The sequence below is a fragment of the Cryptomeria japonica genome, chromosome 3 (genome assembly GCF_030272615.1).
Source record: "Cryptomeria japonica chromosome 3, Sugi_1.0, whole genome shotgun sequence".
In the NCBI taxonomy this organism is placed as follows: Eukaryota; Viridiplantae; Streptophyta; class Pinopsida; order Cupressales; family Cupressaceae; genus Cryptomeria; species Cryptomeria japonica.
In genome coordinates, this window is record NC_081407.1 from 739,951,066 (window position 1) to 739,972,572 (window position 21,507).

The window sequence follows — 21,507 nt, forward strand, 5'->3', positions numbered from 1 at the left end:
GGGTCTTCTTCTATTAAAGAGGCTACTCATATTAAATTTATTCTGGATACTTATACTGCTGGATCTGGCCAACAGATTAGCCCCCATAAATCCAAGATCTTGATATTTAATACTCCTCAGTTGGTGGCTAATAGACTTGTAAATATCTTAGATTTCCTAGTAGACTCTCTTCCTTCTACCTATTTGGGGATTCCTTTCTTTATGGGATCTGTGAAGTATTCTATTTGGAATTCGGTTATTGAGAGACTTAAATCTCGTATTTCTGCTTGGAAGGCTAGGTGGTTGTCTCTTTCAGGTAGGATACTTCTCATTAAAATGGTCCTATCTACCATTTCTAATTACTATATCTCAGTTCTTCAAGCTCCCGGATCAGTCATCTCCCAAATTGAAAAGATTATTCGATCTTTTCTTTGGAAAAATAACATGACAGAAGATAAAAAGATTCCATTGATTTCTTTGACCAAGATATCTCTTTCCAAGCAAGTTGGTGGTGCTGGGATTCATGACTTATCTAAAAGAAATAGGGCTTTTGGGGGCAAACTAGTTTGGTCTATGTATACTAAGCCCCAATCTTTGTGGTGCCAAATTATGCAGGCTAAGTATTTGGATTCCTAGAACCCTGCTAGGATCTTCACAATTTCTAATCCTCCACAAGGGTCTGCTATTTGGAACTTTATGATCTCATGTAGGGCAGTGGTCTCTAATTTTCTCTCCTGGCAGGTCCATTCGGGGGAGAATATTCTTTTTTGGAAAGACTCCTGGAATGACTTTCTCCCTCTTTCACAGCATGATTCTCTTGCTTCTGTTTCAGTTGTTCTTTCTCAATCATGGGGAGTTAGATTGGTTGATTATGTAGATAGTGTTGATCTATTTTCTCACAAGGTCTCATGGAAGGATCCCTCTACTCTACCATTGTCCTTGTAGGAAATTCAAAATTTTAAATTTGTTTTGCAAGATCGAGTGGCTTTCCTTTCTAACATCAAAGATCAACTTATTTGGTGCCCTTCTAAATCGGGAAACTACTCTGTTAAAGAAGGATATTTTTCTATTCAACAAATGGCCAATCAAAATGCTCCTCATCGTACCTTTTTGTTCTATTGGAATAACTCAGTATTACCTAAAGTTGGTGTTTTTTTTTGGCTCGCGCTGTAAAATAGAATTTTGACTAGTGATCATTTAGTCAAATTTAATATTGCAACCTCCTTTTCTTGTGTCTTATGTGGTAAAGCTCTTGAAGATGTCAATCATCTTTTTCTTCATTGTGAGTTTGCGAGTAGTTGTTGGCATTTTGTCCTACAAAAGTTATCTCTTTCATTCCCTTTACCTTTATCTTTATGGGACATGTTTCAATCTTGGCCAGTTTTGTATTCGTCTTCTCTATTTGCTTGTTTTTGGTTTATGATTCCCTCTTCAGTCATATGGGTCATTTGGTGGGAAAGAAACAAGCGCATTTTTAGATGTGACTCATCAGATTTATCGGTTGTTCTTGGGATTTTGGAAAGAAGTATTATTGAGCAAGTTAATGCTCATGTCCAGAAATATTTTAACATGAATTCAGAGGTCTCTTCTTGGGACAATTTTATGATCTCTTCTTGAAAAAGTATCATTATTCCTGTATCACCCGCCTTTCCAAGGATTCGGAAAACACCTTTAGACAGAAATTCCATAAAATGACATCCTCCTAATGCCCTTTTTTGTAAATTGAATTTTGATGGATCCTCCCGTGGAAATCTTGGTGATTCAGGAATAGGGATAGTTTTTCATGATCATTTGGGTTCTTTATTAGCATTAAAAGCTATGCCAATTTCTCCTGGCACAAATAATATGGCCGAGGCTTGTGCTCTTTTAGAAGGTCTTGTTATGGCTAAGGATTTGAATTTCAAATACCTTCATATTGAAGGTGATTCAGCTATTGTCATTAATGCTTGCAAGGCAAGAAAAGTTGATAATTGGCATTTCCGGTATATTCTTGAACAAATATGGACTTTTCTTGATACATTTGAGCACCTCATCATCTCACATGTTTATCATGAAGGTAATGCATTGGTTGATTGCCTCGCTAATATGGGTTGTGACAAAACTATTATTGATTCCTCTCGATTGGGGGGTGATTTGATGAGCTTCCCAAACCTATTAATTATAGCCTGTAGAGAGTTAAGGATTTAATCTTTCTTATTATATGATTGCTCGTTTATACGAGTTGATATTCTCTTCTCTTGGAGAGGTATTTCTTTTCATAATTTCATTTGGTTTTGATTTGAGATACTTTGCTTTACTTGATCATCACTTGGCATTCATTATTGATGAGTTGGTTGTTATTGATGTTGTTCGTGTGTTTGGTACTCTCTTCTGGTGCGAAATCTGGAGATATTTATTTTCACATTGGGAATCCGTCCTTCATATGTCATTTAAAGTTTGACATAGCATTGTTTTCATGATTATCTCTGTACACCGCTTCTTTTGGTTTGTCAGTTTTTTTAATGATATATCTCCTCTTTTTTTTCATTTTACAACATAAAAATTTTGGGCTTCATTTCTCTCTAGCATTTCCACATTCACCTCTTCTCCTTTGGCATTTGTTTATAATGGTGGACCGTAGATCTCATGTCGTTGGTGTTAGTCATGTTTTGGAACCTTGCGTTTCTTGTAAATTCTCTGTGTTCTGTAGTATATATATTTTTTGGTTGTAGTTGTTTTTTGGTGCAGGGGCATGTCAATTTTGATTGTAGGAGTTCTTTGTTGTAGGGCATTCAAGATATCCCAGGAACTTATTTTGTAAATAAGCTTGCATGCTCCTATTCTGTAAAACGAGCTTGCATGCTCCTATGTGTAAAAGAGCCCACATGCTCCTTTGCTAATCTCTATTTTGTAACTAGCTCTGGCTAGAGGATTGTTCACTACTTCTCTTCCATAATCATGTTGATGAGCAATGACTAGAGTTTTTCTTGCTGGTTCTTTTCCCTAAGAGCTCAGTTTGAACCAGTTTTTAAATATATTGTAAAAATTATTTATTATTAATAAAATATATCAAGTGACATTGCCACCTTGCCAAAAAAAATAAAATAAAATTATAAGATACGAATTGAGTTTTAAGTTTTTAATGATATTCTTTGTTAAGTAGCAAACAGATGAAACAACTAAACTAGACAACAAACAGCAATGAGACGAAAGAAGTAAATTATTTTCAAGTATATTCTTTAGAAGGCCAGGTGCGTATGCTTTTATATTTATTATTATTAAGTATATCCTTTGAAAGGCCCTTTGCGTATCCTTTCATATATCTTTTTTCACTTAAAATGGCATTTCGTTTCATAAGAGGATGAATTCATCGACAAAAAAGGAAGTTGGCGTAAGCTGTAAAACAAATGACATTATGCTCAAGGAGAAACGATCGTTGGAAAAGCCGTTCTTTGTATAGAGCTCAGCTGAGTATGTTTTTTTGTAATGTAGTAATAGCAATACATTTCCGCGCGCAGAAGAAACAATCTTCTTGTCTCTTGCGTTTATGTTTAACGAGGGAGATTACCATTCTCGACAAAAAAATCAGCTGCAATAAACAGACATTTTCAATAACGATAAGTTTATGGAACGCAAAATCCAAAATTCGATTGATAGTGCCCAAGTCTGCGCAAGTAGTGTTCTTGGTTTAAATAGTTACCTCCGTTGTTACTTGTCTCTGCACAATAAATCAACTTTGGCGATCTCAGAGGTTTATTTTTGTCGTTTTGACTGTTCACTCTTGTATAAATTGAACCCTACTCTCATAGGAAGGCGTACACAAGTGTTTAGCTCCTAAACGGTCACTTTTGAAGTCAGGTAGCCTAAATAACAGATCACAAAAGTTGAGATGGTTAGTTATTCCACCATGGAGCACTCTAATTCGTTTGTGTAGCTTTTTGAGGAGTATTGAAATATAATTTGAAAAAAAAAAAATCTGATTGAGATTGAAATTACAACCATGTGTACTTGTGACAAGCACGGAGATATATTTCATGTGTGTACGCATAATGCCGATAATCACTTTCAGTGTCTCGTAACTTATCCCGAGGCTCATCCTGATTATGACGAGCTGAATCGCTGGCCAGAACTTCCTGAGGTTTGTATTGAATTAATTGTCATTGGCCAGTTTTATGGGCTGTAGATTGGATTTTGTTTAGTTGACTTGTTGTAGTTTCCTCAGGTTGTAGAGGAGTTGTGCATGCTTGGCAGAATATCTGGCCCAGTAGTTGTAATGGGACTGCTTCTCTACTTGAGAGGCATGATATCCATGCAATTCTTGGGCTACCTTGGAGAGCTCGAATTGGCGGGAGGTTCTCTTTCAATTGGGTTTGCAAACATAACTGGCTATTCAGTTATTTCCGGACTGGCTATGGGAATGGAACCTGTGTGCAGCCAGGCTTTTGGAGCGAAACGGTGGAGTCTTCTCGGCCACTCTCTTCAGAGAACAATTTTTATCCTTCTCTGTGCCTCTCTGCCAATCGGTTTCCTGTGGTTAAACATCGAATCGATTTTGCTGTGGTGTGGGCAGGATGAGAGCATCTCCAGGATGGCAGGAACGTACGTTCTTTACTCTTTGCCCGATCTCATTGCTCAGTCATTTCTTCATCCGCTCAGGATTTTCCTTCGAACGCAAAGCTCCACCCTTCCGCTCACAGTTTCAGCAGGCGTGGCTCTTCTCCTTCACATTCCCATCAATTTTCTTCTAGTCGTGTATTTCAGACTATCCATCCGGGGCGTCGCCCTGGCTACCGTGTTGACCAATTTCAACATTGTTATATGCTTGGCATGCTACATATGGCTGTCAGGACATTACAAGGATTCGCTGCCGAGCCTGTCGAGAGAATGTCTGAAAGGGTGGACATCGTTTCTGAGATTGGCAATCCCCAGCTGTGCATCAGTCTGCTTAGAGTGGTGGTGGTACGAGTTCATGATTCTTCTCTGCGGACTGTTGTTAAACCCCGAAGCAACGGTGGCCTCGATGGGAATTCTGATCCAGACCACAGCGCTGCTGTACATATTTCCATCGTCGCTGGGCGTGGGAGTTTCGACGAGAGTGGGAAACGAGCTCGGTGCAAACAGACCGGCCAAGGCCCGCACGGCCACGATAGTGGCAATTGGAAGTGCGGCAGTATTGAGCTTCATGGCGATGAATTTTACAGTAGCAGTACGTCACGGGTGGGGTAGAATGTTCACCAAAGATGAGCAGATTCTTTCGCTGGTGTCGTCAGCATTGCCGATAGTTGGCCTCTGCGAGCTGGCGAATTGGCCGCAAACGACGGGATGCGGAGTCCTGCGAGGCACAGCGCGCCCGACTATGGGCGCAAATATAAACTTGGGCTCTTTCTATTTGTTAGGCACGCCTGTTGCTTTGATTTTGAGTTTTATGTACAAATTTGAATTTGTGGGTCTATGGTTTGGCATGGTGGCGGCGCAAGGCTCGTGCCTTATCCTCATGGTGTTTGTGCTACTGCGAACGGACTGGACTGTGCAGGCGGCGAGAGCGAAAGAATTCACAGCCGGAACCGCTGAATCTTCTCTGGAGCCGGCAGAGATACAAATAATTTGTAACCAAGCGACGGAACACTGTTTTTGTAAAAGATTATACATCCCATTTGAACAGACAGACACACATCCTCTGATAACGGTGGTTGTCACGTAATTTGCGTCCAATCCCTTTACTGTAATGGAGCAATTGCTTCGACATTTAGACTAGTGGGGTCAGTCAGAATTTAAAGATACTGTAACAGTTTGAAAACAAAAATTCACTAATTAACTGTAATGCACTGGAATACAAGGGAGATCTATTGCCTCCAAAATATTTCCTATATTCATGTTCAGGTCCTAGTAGTTCTGAGTAAATTGGATTTCCCTCTGTAATGACATTAGAAAAAGCATGTCTTGCAATCTACTCATGGTTGGCCTTGGCTCCATTGAGGTCTGTTGGCAAGATCGTATATGGCAGTACAGTTTTTTCACTCGGTCCAATTATTTTTTTGTTACTTTTCTGAATAACAATACATTTAACCAGTAAAATTCTGTATAAATTGTAGACTCTACTATTAATAATACCATGATATTGATTAAGAACGTTTTGGGCAAGAAAATTATGTAAAGTGTTTACAATTAATTTTTCAGATTACTGTTTAATCTAATTAGTTCAATCTTAAAATTTTATTTTGTTTTTGACTAAAATAACTGGGTTTCTCACAAGGTCCAAACTTTGGTACAAAGCACAAGGGTTATCAAAGAGGTAACTGGAAGAAATAGACGAGGAACAACAAAAACTGAAACTGACAGCCAGCAGAGCTGAAACTTAAACGAAACAACCCTCGAAACATAACAAAATAGCAAAACAAACATCACTGAAAATTAGTGATCCCAAAGGGACAATTTGTGTATTCAGAACAATAGGAGATTGGCTCTTTTTCTTGTGGTGAATAGTAGTCCAAGAAGAAACATCTTTGCCAGGAGAACTTGCCGGAGCAGAGGGGGAAGCACTAATAGAGGTAGTAGACGAATTACCCAGACGAGCCACCAAATTAGAAGAGGGACCTGAGAGTTCGGGGATAGAGAGTCAGGAACCCTAGAAGGCATCGGGCTAGCACTCGGGACACCCATGGAAGGAGCCTTAGGTGGAGCCACATGAGCATAAGTAGGAGCCCGAGTTGCCCAACCAGACAACATTGCAAGAGATAAGTTAAACAAATATATATTTTGTTAGATTCTATAAAGTTATAGAAATTAGTATTGATTTCAATTTGTAATTTTCAAAGTATATATATATTTAGAGAATATTGTTCTTCATGAGGTGAAAAGTGAATACCCTAACAAGTTTTAATCCTATTCTACATTGTTTTGGCATAAGTTAATGATCTCGATGGACTCCTAGGATTATCTAATGGAGATACATGTTGAGTTATCTGTTTAGGTTGGGTACTTAAAAGGGCTATTTATAGTGATGAATATCAATCAATTATCAAGTAACATTGTTATCCATCAATTTCTAAGAAGAAGCATTTAGGATTTTTTCATCACAAGGATAGCCTAACATATCTACTTTTTTCAAAAGATCAATCATTAGTCATCAATTAGCTTTCAACATCACCTCTTGTTTCAACATATAACAAAATTTTGCCTCTTATACTAGATCATTTCAATATTCATCCCACTCCATTCCACTTACAATAAGTCCCAAGTCTTAATCATGTGGGGCCATCCTAGCTACATTAGCATCACTTACATTATCTCTTGCTATCTTTTAACTTTTATAAAAAATCACTTAATCAAAAGAAAAGGCTTGCATAAAGAGAAGATCCTTACTTAGCAAGATCCTTACTTATCAACATCACTAGCTTTTTTATCACAGTAAAAAATATCAAGAGTCTCAGTTGTATGTATAGAGGGTGTGAAGAACACAAGGTCATATCTAGAGTCAGGGGTCATTACTGTAGTAAAATTTCATGTGGAAATTATAAATGTGCAATCAATTGGTATGGGATTGACCTCATACAAATTCTAAGAATAACCCCTTTCATGTTTCACTATTCAAGTTGATTTAGGATGGTATAGGTCAATAAATTGCACCTTAGTGATCAACTTACTCAAAACACTTATATTAATGTCAATAGGTCAATTTTCAAGTTCATTAATCACACGCCAAACTAAAAGCCATAACTTATCAATTGATATTGTACTGTGTGAGGTAAAATTGTTGATGACAAACTATTGCAAAACCACAAAGATCCAACCACAAACAATCCTAGTTCTACAATAAAACATTCACCATACACCAATGAAGATACCTAAGAATATGCAAATCAACAAATTGAAGAAATAATGCCATTCACATGCCAAGTAGGGTTTGATCTTCATTGTCACCTATCTCGATTGATCAAGTGTTTGATATATTAGCTCTCAGATTTTGTATGTGCACAATAATTCAACAAAGAACGAATTGTGGTTGTGAAGTCACTTGATTGCAAGAAGGCTTGATTGCATAAGAAGTATTAGCTAGGGTTGTGAAAGAATGAGAGTATCCTCTTATATAGAAGATACTCTAGAAAATGGAGGTATATAATTAAGAGGTGAGAAGATAGATGGTCGGCTAGGATTAAAGGGTAGGCATAAGAAATAATAAAATAATGAAAGGGGTAGGTAGAGGAAAATTAAAAGATAAATGACATGCGCATAGAAGCGAAAAAGATAATGAATTATTTAAATAAATAAAGATTTGTTTAACTAATGGAAGAAGTGGGACCAATTAAATAAATAAATTATTTATTTAATTTAGAGAAAAGATCATTTAAATAAATAAAAATATTTATTTAAATGAGGAAAGGCTTACAAGAGGATAAATGAATTAATTAAATAAATAAATATTTATTTAATTAATAGAAGACTTAGGATAAAATAATTAAATAAATAAAATATTTATTTAATTAAGCTAGGGAAGTTTTAGGTGTCTACATGTACCAATTCAATTCTCTTCATTTTCCTTCTCACTATGTATTAATGTACACTTTTTCATTCTTTGTAGTTAGAAGAAGAGACAAGAGAAGGATGATGTTGGAAATTTATTTAGTCTCAATTATTGTATAACAGTAAGCATAATTGAATTTTACAATTATAATTTGAGATCCATTATCAATTTGCTTTACTTTCCTCTATTGAATTGTATTTTACATCAAATTTATCTATTTTACTCATAGTTTTATTTTATATATAAACCATTAAGTAAAGAGAAAGGTAAAATTCTTCAATATTTTTATTCATGCATAGGAAAGCATTTAAACATGAGGTAAAAGAGTTGCAATGACAATATAGTAAAACTATTTATAACTTCAAGATAAGATAACAAACAATGTAATATAATAGCTACACTAATATTTTCCACTTTCCTCCATTCATTTATATTTTACATCTAATTTACCTATTTTATTCATGGTTTAATTTTATTTATAAACCTCTTAAATTCATTCAATTGATGTTGTCCACTAGGTCTTCTTCTAGGGCCTAGATCAATGGTTTAAATTACACACACTTCATATCATTTCTAAGTGGTATAATAGATTATCTTAGCTTTGTTTCTATTTGTATTCACTAACTCATGTAAGGTATAAATATAATAAATTAGTAATTAAGAGCCATAAATTCTTATGCATTTAATCTTAGAGTATACATAGGGTTATGAGTAGCCAAGTTGTGGCTAAGTAAACTCTAAGTTATTTAGTTATTTATGTCATATTAATGCTTATATGTATGATTACCTAGAAGTTGGTCTAGGTGAGACCATATGAATAAGTAAGGCATATATAGTAGGCAATGAGTCTTATTAGTACTTGTTGTTAGGATAATACTATTGCAATCAATTGCTCTCATTTTTGCTAACTCATTATTATTCAATGGTTTCTCCACCAATTAGAGCTAAAAAGTTTTTGTTTTGATATATTTTTAAAATTTTTATAAAGTCAAGATGCATGATTTTTAAGTTTTAAAATGATAGAAATTATTTTCTCCAATCTAATTGGCTTGAAAAATTTACATCTTATTACCGGATTTCACGGATCCACTATTTGAATGAATGTTTTTAGGTAATTTTTTAGGTAGGTTAATATAATATATTTGGTATGAAATTTTCTTATGAAATTTATTTTGCACATCAACCAAATAAATATTTAACAATTAATTTTGACTCTGTATTTCAATCTTTTAAATCTTTATATATATATATATATATATATATATATATGAATAATATTATTTTAGTTATCTTCAGATGCAATAAATTAATAATATACTAATAATTTAATAAATAACAACATAATAATAAACATATAAAAATTGTCCAAGGGGTTGAACTTACCTAGTTAAAACACTGGGTTCTCACTGTGGAGACCCAAGTTCGATTCCCAATAGGGACATCTAAAGTGGAATTCTAAGCTGTGACTCTTAGCCTTCCATCGGATGGGGAAGGTCTTGGGTCAATCTAATCAAACATAATAATAATAATAATAATAATAATAATAATAATAATTCAAAATATTGCGGCTGTGGCCTATTACCTATCAAAAACAAAAAAAAAAACCCAAAAAAAATAAACATATAAAAATTTATACAATAATATTATAATATAATAATTAAAATACAATATTGTTTGTCTATGACTCAAATCCTAACTTAATCTTAAATTTAATAATATCTCGCCTTAACGCTGCCTAATCTAACACCAACTTTAAACATAACTCTAATTTAACCATAATCAAAACTTTATTTTTGAATTGTATTAAATATATCATGTATTTATTAGTATATAATTAACATATGTTAATAATATAATAATTAAAATACAATAATATAAGAATCCTAATGTTTATTTAAAAAAAAAAAATCATAATAAAATAAAATTATTTTTAAATAATAAAAATAATATAATATCTAGAATAACAATATATTATTTATCGTAGTTTAATATTATATCTCTTATAAGTGAAATAGAATTAGACAATATTATATATATCTTATTATTTCTAATTAAATCTCATTTCTCAAAATCAAAATTAAAATCAAATAGAAATACATATAACTTTAACCTACAATGCATATATTTCTAAGTTTTACTTATAATTCAATGACTATTTCTATTTTTAAAAATCTCATATACTTATGTTATTACATTTATTACTCTATTAAACACTTGTTTGATTATTAGATTATGAATTGTTCACTCACTAGAGATACTTGGAGGTTTGTCCGCTTAAAGTTACATGTTTTTCTTAGCTATTATCAATTATTATTTCATTACAATTTCTATCAAAAGCGTGATCTTGGCACCATGAAGGCAAGTTGTCTTTCCATTAGGAGGCCATTTTAGAAAGTTCATATTTCTTATATTTTGGTGAATTTTTAATTTTTTTTAAAGGATTTTTGAAGATCCTATTAAAGCATCCATAGTCCAAATTTTAAAGGAATTGTAGAAAAAATAGTTAATTTGTTATATATAATTAGGGGATTTTCTATTTTTTTTTGTAAGTGCATATTTCTTAGATGCTGCTAAATATTTTTCCTAATTTTTAAATAGTTTTCAAGAATTCATTGAGATGCATGTAATCCAAATTTCAAAGTAATTGGAGCAAAATTAAGCGATTCATTGCACAATTAGGGTTTCCAATAAATCTACTATTAAGACTACAAATCAACTAATTTTTGGGAGGTTTTTCTAGGAAAGTGCAACCCAATCCTTGGTGGGTTTTAATAATTTTTTTATATTATTTATAATTTATTTATTTGATTTATTGTAAACTAAATTTTGTTCCATTATGATGGGGTCTACAAAAAGAGGAAAATAGAATGCCATCACACCTATGAAATATCTAGATAAGAATGATATAGAAATTAAGGATATTACCCCTAATGAATAAATCAACAAGTTCAATGGAGAAATTTCATCATTGAAGAAGGAGATGTTTGAGGGAATTTCATTGGTGAGGAAAGACTTGTAAAGGGAGATGATTGAATTTAAATTACTTATTCATGGTACATGCAATAGAAGGGAGAATATTTAGATCATAAGATGGACAATAGCCTTTTATTAGATAGTTTTTTTTGGATTGACTTACATCTCAAGAGTGATCAAGTCTTAAATAAGCCTAAACCTGAGCAATTCATACCAAACTTGGATGTGAGAAATTTTTATGGTTAAGATACAACCACTCTCCTTTTCCAAATGGAGTAGTTCCTTGACCTTCACTGTGTTCCAAATCAAGAGATGGTTATAGAATCATTATACTTGGAATTAGACCAATTTATTTTGATATCATTAGTTTTGTGATGAGAAGAGAAAGAAAGGTTGTGTAGTCACACAATCAAATTTTTGATAGGAACTTACTACCAATTATGGAGATAATTTTATCAATGACTACTTTTTATAACTCACTAAATCAGAGAAACCAAGTATGGTGAAGGATTATACTCATTAAATTTAAAAACTTTGACAAAGAGTGAAGAATGTTACATAAATAAATTTGAAGGAATTTTTTTTAGGAGGTTTAAAGGAACACATAAAGTATGAGGTACATTTATTCAAAGAATAATACTTTTCATTAGTGATGCTTATGACAAGACAAGTTGAGGAAATCCTTTTGGCCACTAAGTGAAAATTGGTCATAAACATAATAGAAAAGATTTTTCATACATAATTGTTTCATCAACCTAAAAAAATTTCTCTAAAACAAATAAAGTAGAAGAGAGAAAAACATTACATTTCAATTGTGATGACAAATATAGTTAAGGATATAATTGTAATGAAAAGGAATTGTTCTATATTGAAGATCTAAGTGAGATAGAAGAGAAGGAACCAATATTAGAGGCTAATAGGGAGTTAGATAAAGAATCAAAAGATCTGCAACCATTCATTTCTTATCATCTAGTTTCACATATTAGAACCCATCAAACTCTCAAGGTAGTGGGTTTTTCAATTAATAGAGCAAAAATGTTCATAGATAGTTTAGTAGTACTTATAATTTCATGAAAAAAACTTGGCTACTCATCCAAATTATTTTATATATCTAGATCTAGAGTTTTACATATTGATTGCATATTTTGGTACTATTAGTAATTTTAGACAATTCTATAACATCAAATTATCTCTAGGAAAATATCATCTAGATTTTTTAATATTTTTTAATTGAATGGGTGTAGTAGATACTATGCTACTATTACATTGCCTTAATAATTGGAGAAGAATTCATATGAACTCACAAGAACTACTCATAAAATTCAAATTTAGAAGATGTTGGACATTGTTGAGATATTTGCTGGTACAATGTTTTTTCATTGATGTCAACATATTCTTCTCTGTATTCCAGTATTACAGTTTGATTTAATGAGTTGTTTAGCCTGTGTATTGCAGATGAGCTAATGTAGTTTAATGGGTTTTTGAGATTATTATATCTAGTTGATTAAGCATAAGTTTTAGTGATCCGCATGATGATTTGATTGAGTTATGAGATCCAGTATTGTGGTTGGTTATTCAGATGTTTAGTATTGGCATTTTTGGTGAATTGGTATGTTGTGCTCTGGAATCGTAATATATTTAGTTGTGAATGTATGGGATGTGTTTTAGATATTGATGTATATCCTCAGTTCGATTGGTTCATGATTTGGATATCCACAAGCAAATATTTCATGTTGATAATCAGTTTGGATGATGTTTTTGGTAATTTGAGTTATTGTGCTTATTGTGTTGAAATTCATGTTGCTTGTGAATATCTCTATATCATTTTCTATGTGTATTAGTGGTCCTAATTGATCGTTGTGTGTGTTATTAAAGATTTCCTTGGTCCGGTGATGTTATTCATGCTATGCCATATTCTTGGTGATTATAGTGTGTTGCAAATGATTAAGGCATGATTATTGGAGGTGTTTCGAGTGCAGTGTTGATTTGGGTTCAAGTTATGTCTTAGATGACATTTTTTTGGTTTGCATGTATTTTTGTAGCATGTGAGGTTATTATCTTGTAATTTTTATTAAGGGTTTAGCTGACCTTGAAATATAGGTTGATGTCTTATGTAAATAAATGTAATAATCATGTAAGATGTATGTTTGCAATCTTGAGTGTGTAAGATTGAGTTGTATATGCAAACAAGTGATTTGATCTTTCGAAAGTGTGAAGGAGAAAAGAGAAGTGTTGTAGAGCAAGCTGCGTGACTAATCGGAACTATACTCAGGCATATGTTGATGCTATTTTCGCAGTTCATCTAATCTGGATTGTTGTTCAAATAATTTTATATGTAAGTGAGACTTCCTGTAAGGTAGTGAGCCTTCCCTAAAGGTTGTAGCCATTCTAGGTTTCTTATTTGAGCAATGAGCTCTAGGTAGTGTGCTTGAATGCATGTACATTCCCCATTGTAATATTTCATTTACTCCTAGCAGGGTATTATGTCATTGTAAGTAGTTTCCCACCATGGTTTTTCCCTTGCCTAGGTTTTTCACGTCAAAAATATTGGAGTAATGTGTGATATTGATGTGGTGGTATTTTATGCTTTAACTATTAATTATTAGATCTGATTTGTGTTTTAAGTTGCATAAAGTTTTTGTGCAAACTGGTTCACCCCTCCCCTCTCGGTTTGCTACATTGTTACCTACAATTGGTATCAAAGCTAGATCCTTTGAAAGAAGATTTACTGCTTGAGGAGATCCAGGATGGAAACCTTTGCTTTCAAGAAGGATAGTCTGAGATTTGATAGAAGGAACTACACTCTCTAGAAGAATCGGATGCAATGTTATTTGAGATACATTGGAGAAGAGTAGTGGAAGGTTACTAAGAATGTATATAATGTTCCATAGAATGGTCCTACTACTCCAGATGAGGTAAAGGAAGAAGAATACAAAATTAGATCTAAGGAAGCATTGTTGAGTGCCTTGTCAAATTCTGAGATGACAAATGTGATGGAATTAGAGATTACACATGAGATCTAGAAAAATTAGAGACCTTGCATGAAGGTGATAGTCATGTGAGGATTTCATAATTACAAAGCCTAAAGGGTAAATATGAGAACCTGAGATTCTTGCTAAAGTTTTGAGATCTTTGCCCCCTACTTACAAAGATAAAGTTGTTGCTATAGATGAGATCTGAACTATGACAAATATGAAAAGAGACACGTTGATTGGTAAACTTTCTCCTTTGAGCTGAGTGAGTTTGGAAACTCTCTTCCTAAGATTGAATTTGCATTCAAAGCTACTATTTCTAGGAAGCAAAGATATTATCTAGGAAAAAGTTCTACAAGAGTATCTAGACATGAGAAAGAGTTGAAAGAGATGGAAGATGAAGAAAGAGAGTTGAAGGATCTTGAAGAACTTATTGCTATAAGATTGCTTAAAGGTGCTAGTAAGTATGAAGATAAGTTGCCTCTTAAATTCTTTTCATGTAATAAGATAGGACATTTTGCATCAAGGTGTTTGGAAAGAGATAGAAATCCTAAAAAGCCATTTAAGCCATATAAGCCTAAATATCATAAGAAGTGTTATTATGCTAGTGAAAAAGGTGTGATAGATGATGTGTCAAATAAGGGAAATTCAGGAGATGAATCTGTGTTCATTTCTATCAAGAAAGATGATCCTGCAACTACAAATTTGACAAGCTGCACTAATAAAGAGAAAGATTTAGATAAAAAAGTTGAGTAGAAAGATAAATGGGTAACTGACAGTGCTTTCTCCCATCATATGACAGGTGACAAGAGTAAATTTGTGAACTTTGAAAAGTATGATAGTGGTTTAGTAAGATTTAGTGATAACAAAAAATGTGTAATTTGTGGTAAAGGTTCTATTTCTCTTAATGGTAAACACAATACTAATGATGTGTTGTATGTTGAAGGATTAAAGCATAATCTTTTAAGTGTTTGTCAGATGGTTGATAAAGGATATAACTTGCAATTCAAGAATGGAAAATGTGAGATCTTGAGTAGCTTCGGAACTGAGATTGCATTAGGGATGAAGACTAAAGGTAATATATTTCACTTGAATGCTAGTGGTAAAAGTTGTTTGATTGCTCAGATTGATGAAAGTTGGTTATGACCTAAAAGGATGTGTCATGTAAATTTTGATAGGATAGTTAATATAAGTTACACTCCAACAATAGGAGATCTACTGAAGTTAATAAATCCTTCTAATCTGGTATGTAAGAAAAATCAACTAAGGAAGTAGACAAGAGTAAATTCTAAGACAAAACAATATAATTCTAATGAATTGTTGGATCTTATGCATACTAGTTTGTGTGGTCCTTCTAGAGTAAGAAGCTTGCAAGGTGACAGGTATTTCATGTTGTTGATTGATGATTATTCAAGGATGATATGGGTTACCTTCTTAAGGGAGAAATCTGAAGTGTTGGACAAGTTCAAAATTTTTAAGGATATGGTTGAGACAGAGACTGGCTTGAAGCTGAAGTGTCTGAGATCTGATAGAGGTGGAGAATTCACTTCTGCTGAATTGAATGAATATTGTGAAGAGCATAGAGTTAAGAGATAGTTATCTGCTCTTAGGAAACCATAGAAAAATGGTGTTGTGGAGAGGAAGAATATAAAAGTTCAAGAAGCTACTAGAACCATGATTATTGAAGGAAATGTTCCACATATATTTTGGAGAGAAGCTATGAGTACCACAATATACACTCTTAACCGAGTAAATATCAAAGGTGGTACTAGTAGGACTCCTTATGAGTTATGTTTTGGTCATTGTCCTACTGTTAGATATTTCAAATTTTTTGGTAGTAAATGCTATATTAAAAGAGATGAAGATCTTGGAAAGTTTGATGCTAGATGTGATGAAGGAATATTTCTTGGTTATTCCACTAAGAGTAAGGCCTACCGGTGTTATAATAAAAGATTGAGAATGTTTGTTGAAAGTTCAAATGTGAAAGTTGATGAAGGTAATGTAAGGCAGAATAGATCTTGCGGATATGATTCTGATGATCAAAATGCTAGTTCAAATAAAGGAAATCAAGTGTAGACCCAAAGTCAAGTTCAGATTGCTTTGAAAAATATTGAGAATGAAGTTACAAATGCTAATGTAGAAGAGAGAGTTTAAGAACCTGAAATTCAAGAAAATTTGAAAAATCCCAAGCATGTAAGGTTGAATCATTTAGAAAATCAGATTATTGGTGATAAGAATAAGGGTGTGACGACTAGGAGAAGACTTGCTGAATAAATTGTTTGATTTTTAAGATTGAACCTATGAATGTTGACAAAGCATGCAAAGATGAAAATTGGATTAAATCTATGGAAGAAGAATTGAATCTATAGACATATAAAAATGACCACTTTCCTAAGTGAATATTTAATATTCATTTTAACCCCATTCTTCTATTTAATTAAATTATTCACATTCATCTATTTAATTAAATGAATTACTCAATTTATTTAATTAAGTTGACCTAAGTCTTTCATATCCTTTAATTAAATAAATCACTTTATTTAATTAATTCCCCTGTTTCCCCTTTTAATTAAATTGTTCATTGCAAGTAAATAAATCTAATTTATTTATTTTAATCCCCCACTTGTATTTATGCAAGTTGCATCTATTTTAGTTTAAATAAAGTAATTTATTTTAATTAAAATTCCTCTCCATCCACTTGCATTCTCCTACATCTCCCACTTGCCTCCCTAAACCCCCTTCTAGATTCTTCTAATCACTTCTAATTTAGCCTAATCCATCTCCTAAATATTGTCACATCCCTAAACAAAGGGAATTCACTTCTCAAACCCTCAAAGTCTTTGAAAACCATTAAAGGCTTTATGTCTTCAATCAATTAACCTTGAAAGTCTTCATAAACGTTAATGCTTAACTCAACCTTCTTGCATGATTAGAGACTTTCTCTCTAACTCAGCCCTCATCTAACCCCAGGGTCTCATCAAGCATTCATTGCTTTGACCATGGTTATCCCTTTAACCCTTGTAAAATATTTTATCCTTTGGGTAAAAGATTTTATCCTTTGGACAACATTAGCCTAACCTTAACCCTTACCTCTTAAGGTAATCATCATGTCTTCTCAAGCATTTAATGCTTCTTACATCTCCTCTCAAGAAGTCTTTTGTTGACAATTGTCACCATTTCATTGGTGAGAATTGTAAACATGGATTGATAACTTTCAATCCTAGTCCTTGCTAAGATTATCCACCTTGACCATCCATTGCCCTATTTTTCCTATAAATAGAGCTCTCATTCCTTCATTTTGATATCCAAGTATTTAATATCAAACTTAGACATTTTACTAAGTATCCAAGTTTCATGCATCCAGTCCATAATTATTTTTAAATCAAGCATTTAGCCTCTCTTTGACAAGAAATCATCTTAATAAGCATTTTAAGAAATATTTGCATTATCATAGCACTCTCATATTAGACTAGTATATCATGTTAGGATAGGTTTTATTAACCTTTTATCTTATCATCATATCCATGATAGTTTAAATAATATTAGATTTAATATCATGCATAACTAGGATTGCATTCATATCAAGTTGATCAAGCATCCCTCATTCTTGGAGTTGTCATTCCTGAAGTCACTTGCTAAGTAATTGAGAGAAAAGACATTGACTTGAGGGATCTTGTGAGATAGAGAACAATGGAACGTCCCTTTGGGAGTTGAGCTATTCAATATAGCTCCATAAATTGCACCAAGAGTCTCATTGGTGTGTGGACCCTTTTGAGACCAAAATTTCTGTTTCTTTGCACCATTTTTCCCACACACATTTCTAGCACCCACCGTGGGGCAACCCCATAAAACATATCATTTTTTATGTAGGAGTGATATTGTAGGTACGTGAAAAAGATGAATTAGCACATTGGAGCCTTCTTTTATCACTTTAAAACTATTTTCTAGCGCATCTCGCTCACTTTTAGTGCATTAGACTCTAACATTAGTTCTTTGAAAACTTAAGTTAGCGCATAACACTTCTACTAACAACTGTAAAATCATAATGCATTAAGAAACCAGTTTAGTGCATCCAAGGATCAACTTAGCGCATTGCATCTATTCTATAGCATATCTGTTCATTTCTGTAGTGCATTGGTGCAACAGTGCAGCGCATAGAGTTAGCAGGGAAAACAAAAAAAAAAATTGTAATCGAGGAAGATTATTTAGGCTTGTGCAAGTCCACACTAACATTTGATCACTGACTATGTGCAGGTTTTAATCTTTCTTTTTGTGCAGGGGAAGGAGTTAGTTAGAAGCTTTAATTTATTTTTTTACTTTCTTCTAGAAGAAGTTAAAAAGAATTCACTCTCCCTTTGTTTACAAGTTAAAATAAACTTCATGTTTTCATTTTGGATTGCAATAAAATGAACCTCAAACTTCCTTTTGGTGCTTAAAAAAAAATTCATCTTTCTTTATTGCAAGATAAAAAGAACAAAAAAATTCATATTTGATTTCTTGTTTTCTTAGGGGAAAGCACTTCATTTTGGAAGCTCTAAAAAGAACCAAACAAACTTACTTTCTGCAAAGCTTAAAATGAACCTCACCTTCCTTTGGTGTCTAAAAGGATCCATTTTATTTTTGCAAAGGTAAAAGAACTTCATCTTCAATTTTATGCAAAGCAAAGAGGGAAAATATTCCTCTATCGACTTTGAATTTTTGTTGACCAAATCACAATTTACTTTGTTGACCAGGTTTTATTCAAAGTTTATTTTGAAAATACACACTTTACTATGAAAGGTTAAAAAGAACCCCATGTTTGTTGGAGAAAAATCTCCAAATAGAGGTTAACAAATCACTGCTTTGAAAGGTTAAAAAGAACCCCTATTTGCCTTGTCTCAGAAGTGGAAGGTATATGCTCTCCCCTTAATTGGGTGATCAAAAAGCCAAACCACTATTATGCTTTATTCATTTTAAGCATTTACATCCTTTAGCACGCCTTCCCTCCCGAGTTGCTCTAGAGCGTCATTTAAATGATCAGTGTGAGGGGAACGACCTAAGTGGGAAATGACTTTATTGCCAAGTGTTCCAACACACTATAATCAAAAGTGGAGGTTGACAAAAGTCCCTTCAATATTTTTTCTCAGTGATTAGCCTTCCCACAGTATCTTTACGATACGTAAAGCCTTTGTTCTAAAGGTTGGGAAGCCTCCCGAGGGAGTTTATCACTGAAGACCAAACATAAAGCCCGATTAAAAACTTTGGAAATAGAAACTTTGAGCCAAGTCAGTATCCAAACATCTTCAATACCATAGTGCAAGGGTGGGGAAGAATCCACCCCCAAGAGTAGTCACCATATTTTTCCCAAGATAACTACTTAATTATGAAGCAATTCACTTTGGGTTAATTTCTGGCAAAAGGCAAAAAAATGGGTGCCCCCTGGGGGGTGACACGGTTGTTTGAGCTGACGGAGTATCAAGACTAGTGGGCTATGGTATTGTTGATGACCCTTGAATAAAGAGTCTATCTGATTTTGCATTACTTGTATCCAAACCTGTGAAAACATTGGGGATTTGAACACATCCTCGCAAAACAAACACTATCTGTTTAGCATAAGCAAAATTGGTTACTTCTTTTATGTCATTTTTTCAAGTTACTTTCAAAAAATCATCCATCAAAGCAAACAAGTGTTGAAAATTTCTAGAAAACAGCCAACAAAAAAAAAAGTCACAATAGTTTAGCGCATAGGAACAACCTCCTAATGCGTATCGACCATATTCTAGCGCATGAAAACCACAACTTAGTGCTTTCATCAATCAAAATAGTGTGCAAACAGTTGTCAAAATGGTAAAAAATTCAATAGCACTTTGTGTAACCATATTAGTAGTTTTGAGAATCAGTATAGCGCATCAGAGGCGTAACTTAGTGCTCTGAGTCCAAACAACAACACTTAATCAAGACATATTAGCGCATAATATTCCCAGTCGGAAGCAGTTTTCTGAATCTGAGTTAGCATGTAACATAGGCAGCTTAGTGCATTGGAAATTTCCTGTAGTGCATCTAGATCTTCAGATAGCGCATCCAGTCTCTGTTTTAGCACATGGTTAAAACATAAAAAAATAGAGAGTAAACCAAACATTTTTAGAAAATTTCATCACCTATCCTAAATACCCTTTTGGACCTTTTATCAAACTCACCAGTAAGAATCTGAACCAAATCATCAGAGAAAATATTTCCAAAAATCAAGCAAGCATCCTTAGAACAATTTGTCAAATCCTAAACTAGCTAGAGATAAGACTTCATCCAATCAAAATAAGGTATTACCCTCACATTGATCAAAAGGTCTGCCATCTAAATGAATTCTATCAAACAAACAACATACTGAGTTTAAACCTTAAGTTGTCAAATCGAGTTTCCATATCGAGAGACTCTTATCCATATCATTTGACACATTTTGTCATAGGGGTGAATCTAAACCTCTACTTGATAAAGTAAGATTGAGTTTTTCAAACAAAGTATCTCAATCCAAACATCAAAGAAAATCATTGATCATTCATGTATGACCACTCATATTTTGAGAAGAGAAAGTCTTCATCACAAAACTGAGTTCAAGAAGAGACAACCTAGTTCTAAAAAACTTGCCAAACAAAATAAGTTTCTCTATATTAATCACCAACTTTTTAAATCACATCGTGCACTCTTGCGTCATATGAGATTATATCTTCAAGGAAAATAAATGAGTTTGACAAAGAACTCTTAAGAAGCAAATCTTACATTCAGAAAACGACATTGAACCAATGCTTGAATCATGGAGGAAATATTAATCCCACTTTATTCCCACAATTCTGCATCACTTATAACATAGATCGACCCAAACCACCAACCCCTAAACAAGTAGAAGAAGATTTTATCCACTTTGTCACAAAAAGCTTCTGCTAGATGCCTGTTGTCACTCGCTCTCAATGAAACAAGCAAAGCGAACTGCAACCAGAGTCAAGTATGGGTCATAGATGTTGGTATTATGGATCTGTTGCATTAGTTTCCCCATTGATGTCAACACTTGTCCTTCTGGAGATCTTCAGTTATGTTGAACTGACACATTAT

General features: G+C 33.4%; 1 protein-coding gene across 1 annotated transcript; it reads left to right on the plus strand.

Moving 5' to 3' along the window:
* The first annotated feature begins 3,958 nt into the window (after positions 1-3,958).
* LOC131044040 (protein DETOXIFICATION 48-like) lies at positions 3,959-12,916 on the plus strand. Its single transcript, XM_057977304.2, has 4 exons — positions 3,959-4,096; positions 4,181-5,545; positions 12,308-12,457; positions 12,908-12,916. Exons 1-4 carry the CDS (start codon positions 3,959-3,961, stop codon positions 12,914-12,916), a joined length of 1,662 nt encoding a protein of 553 aa, XP_057833287.2.
* The last annotated feature ends 8,591 nt before the right edge of the window (positions 12,917-21,507 follow it).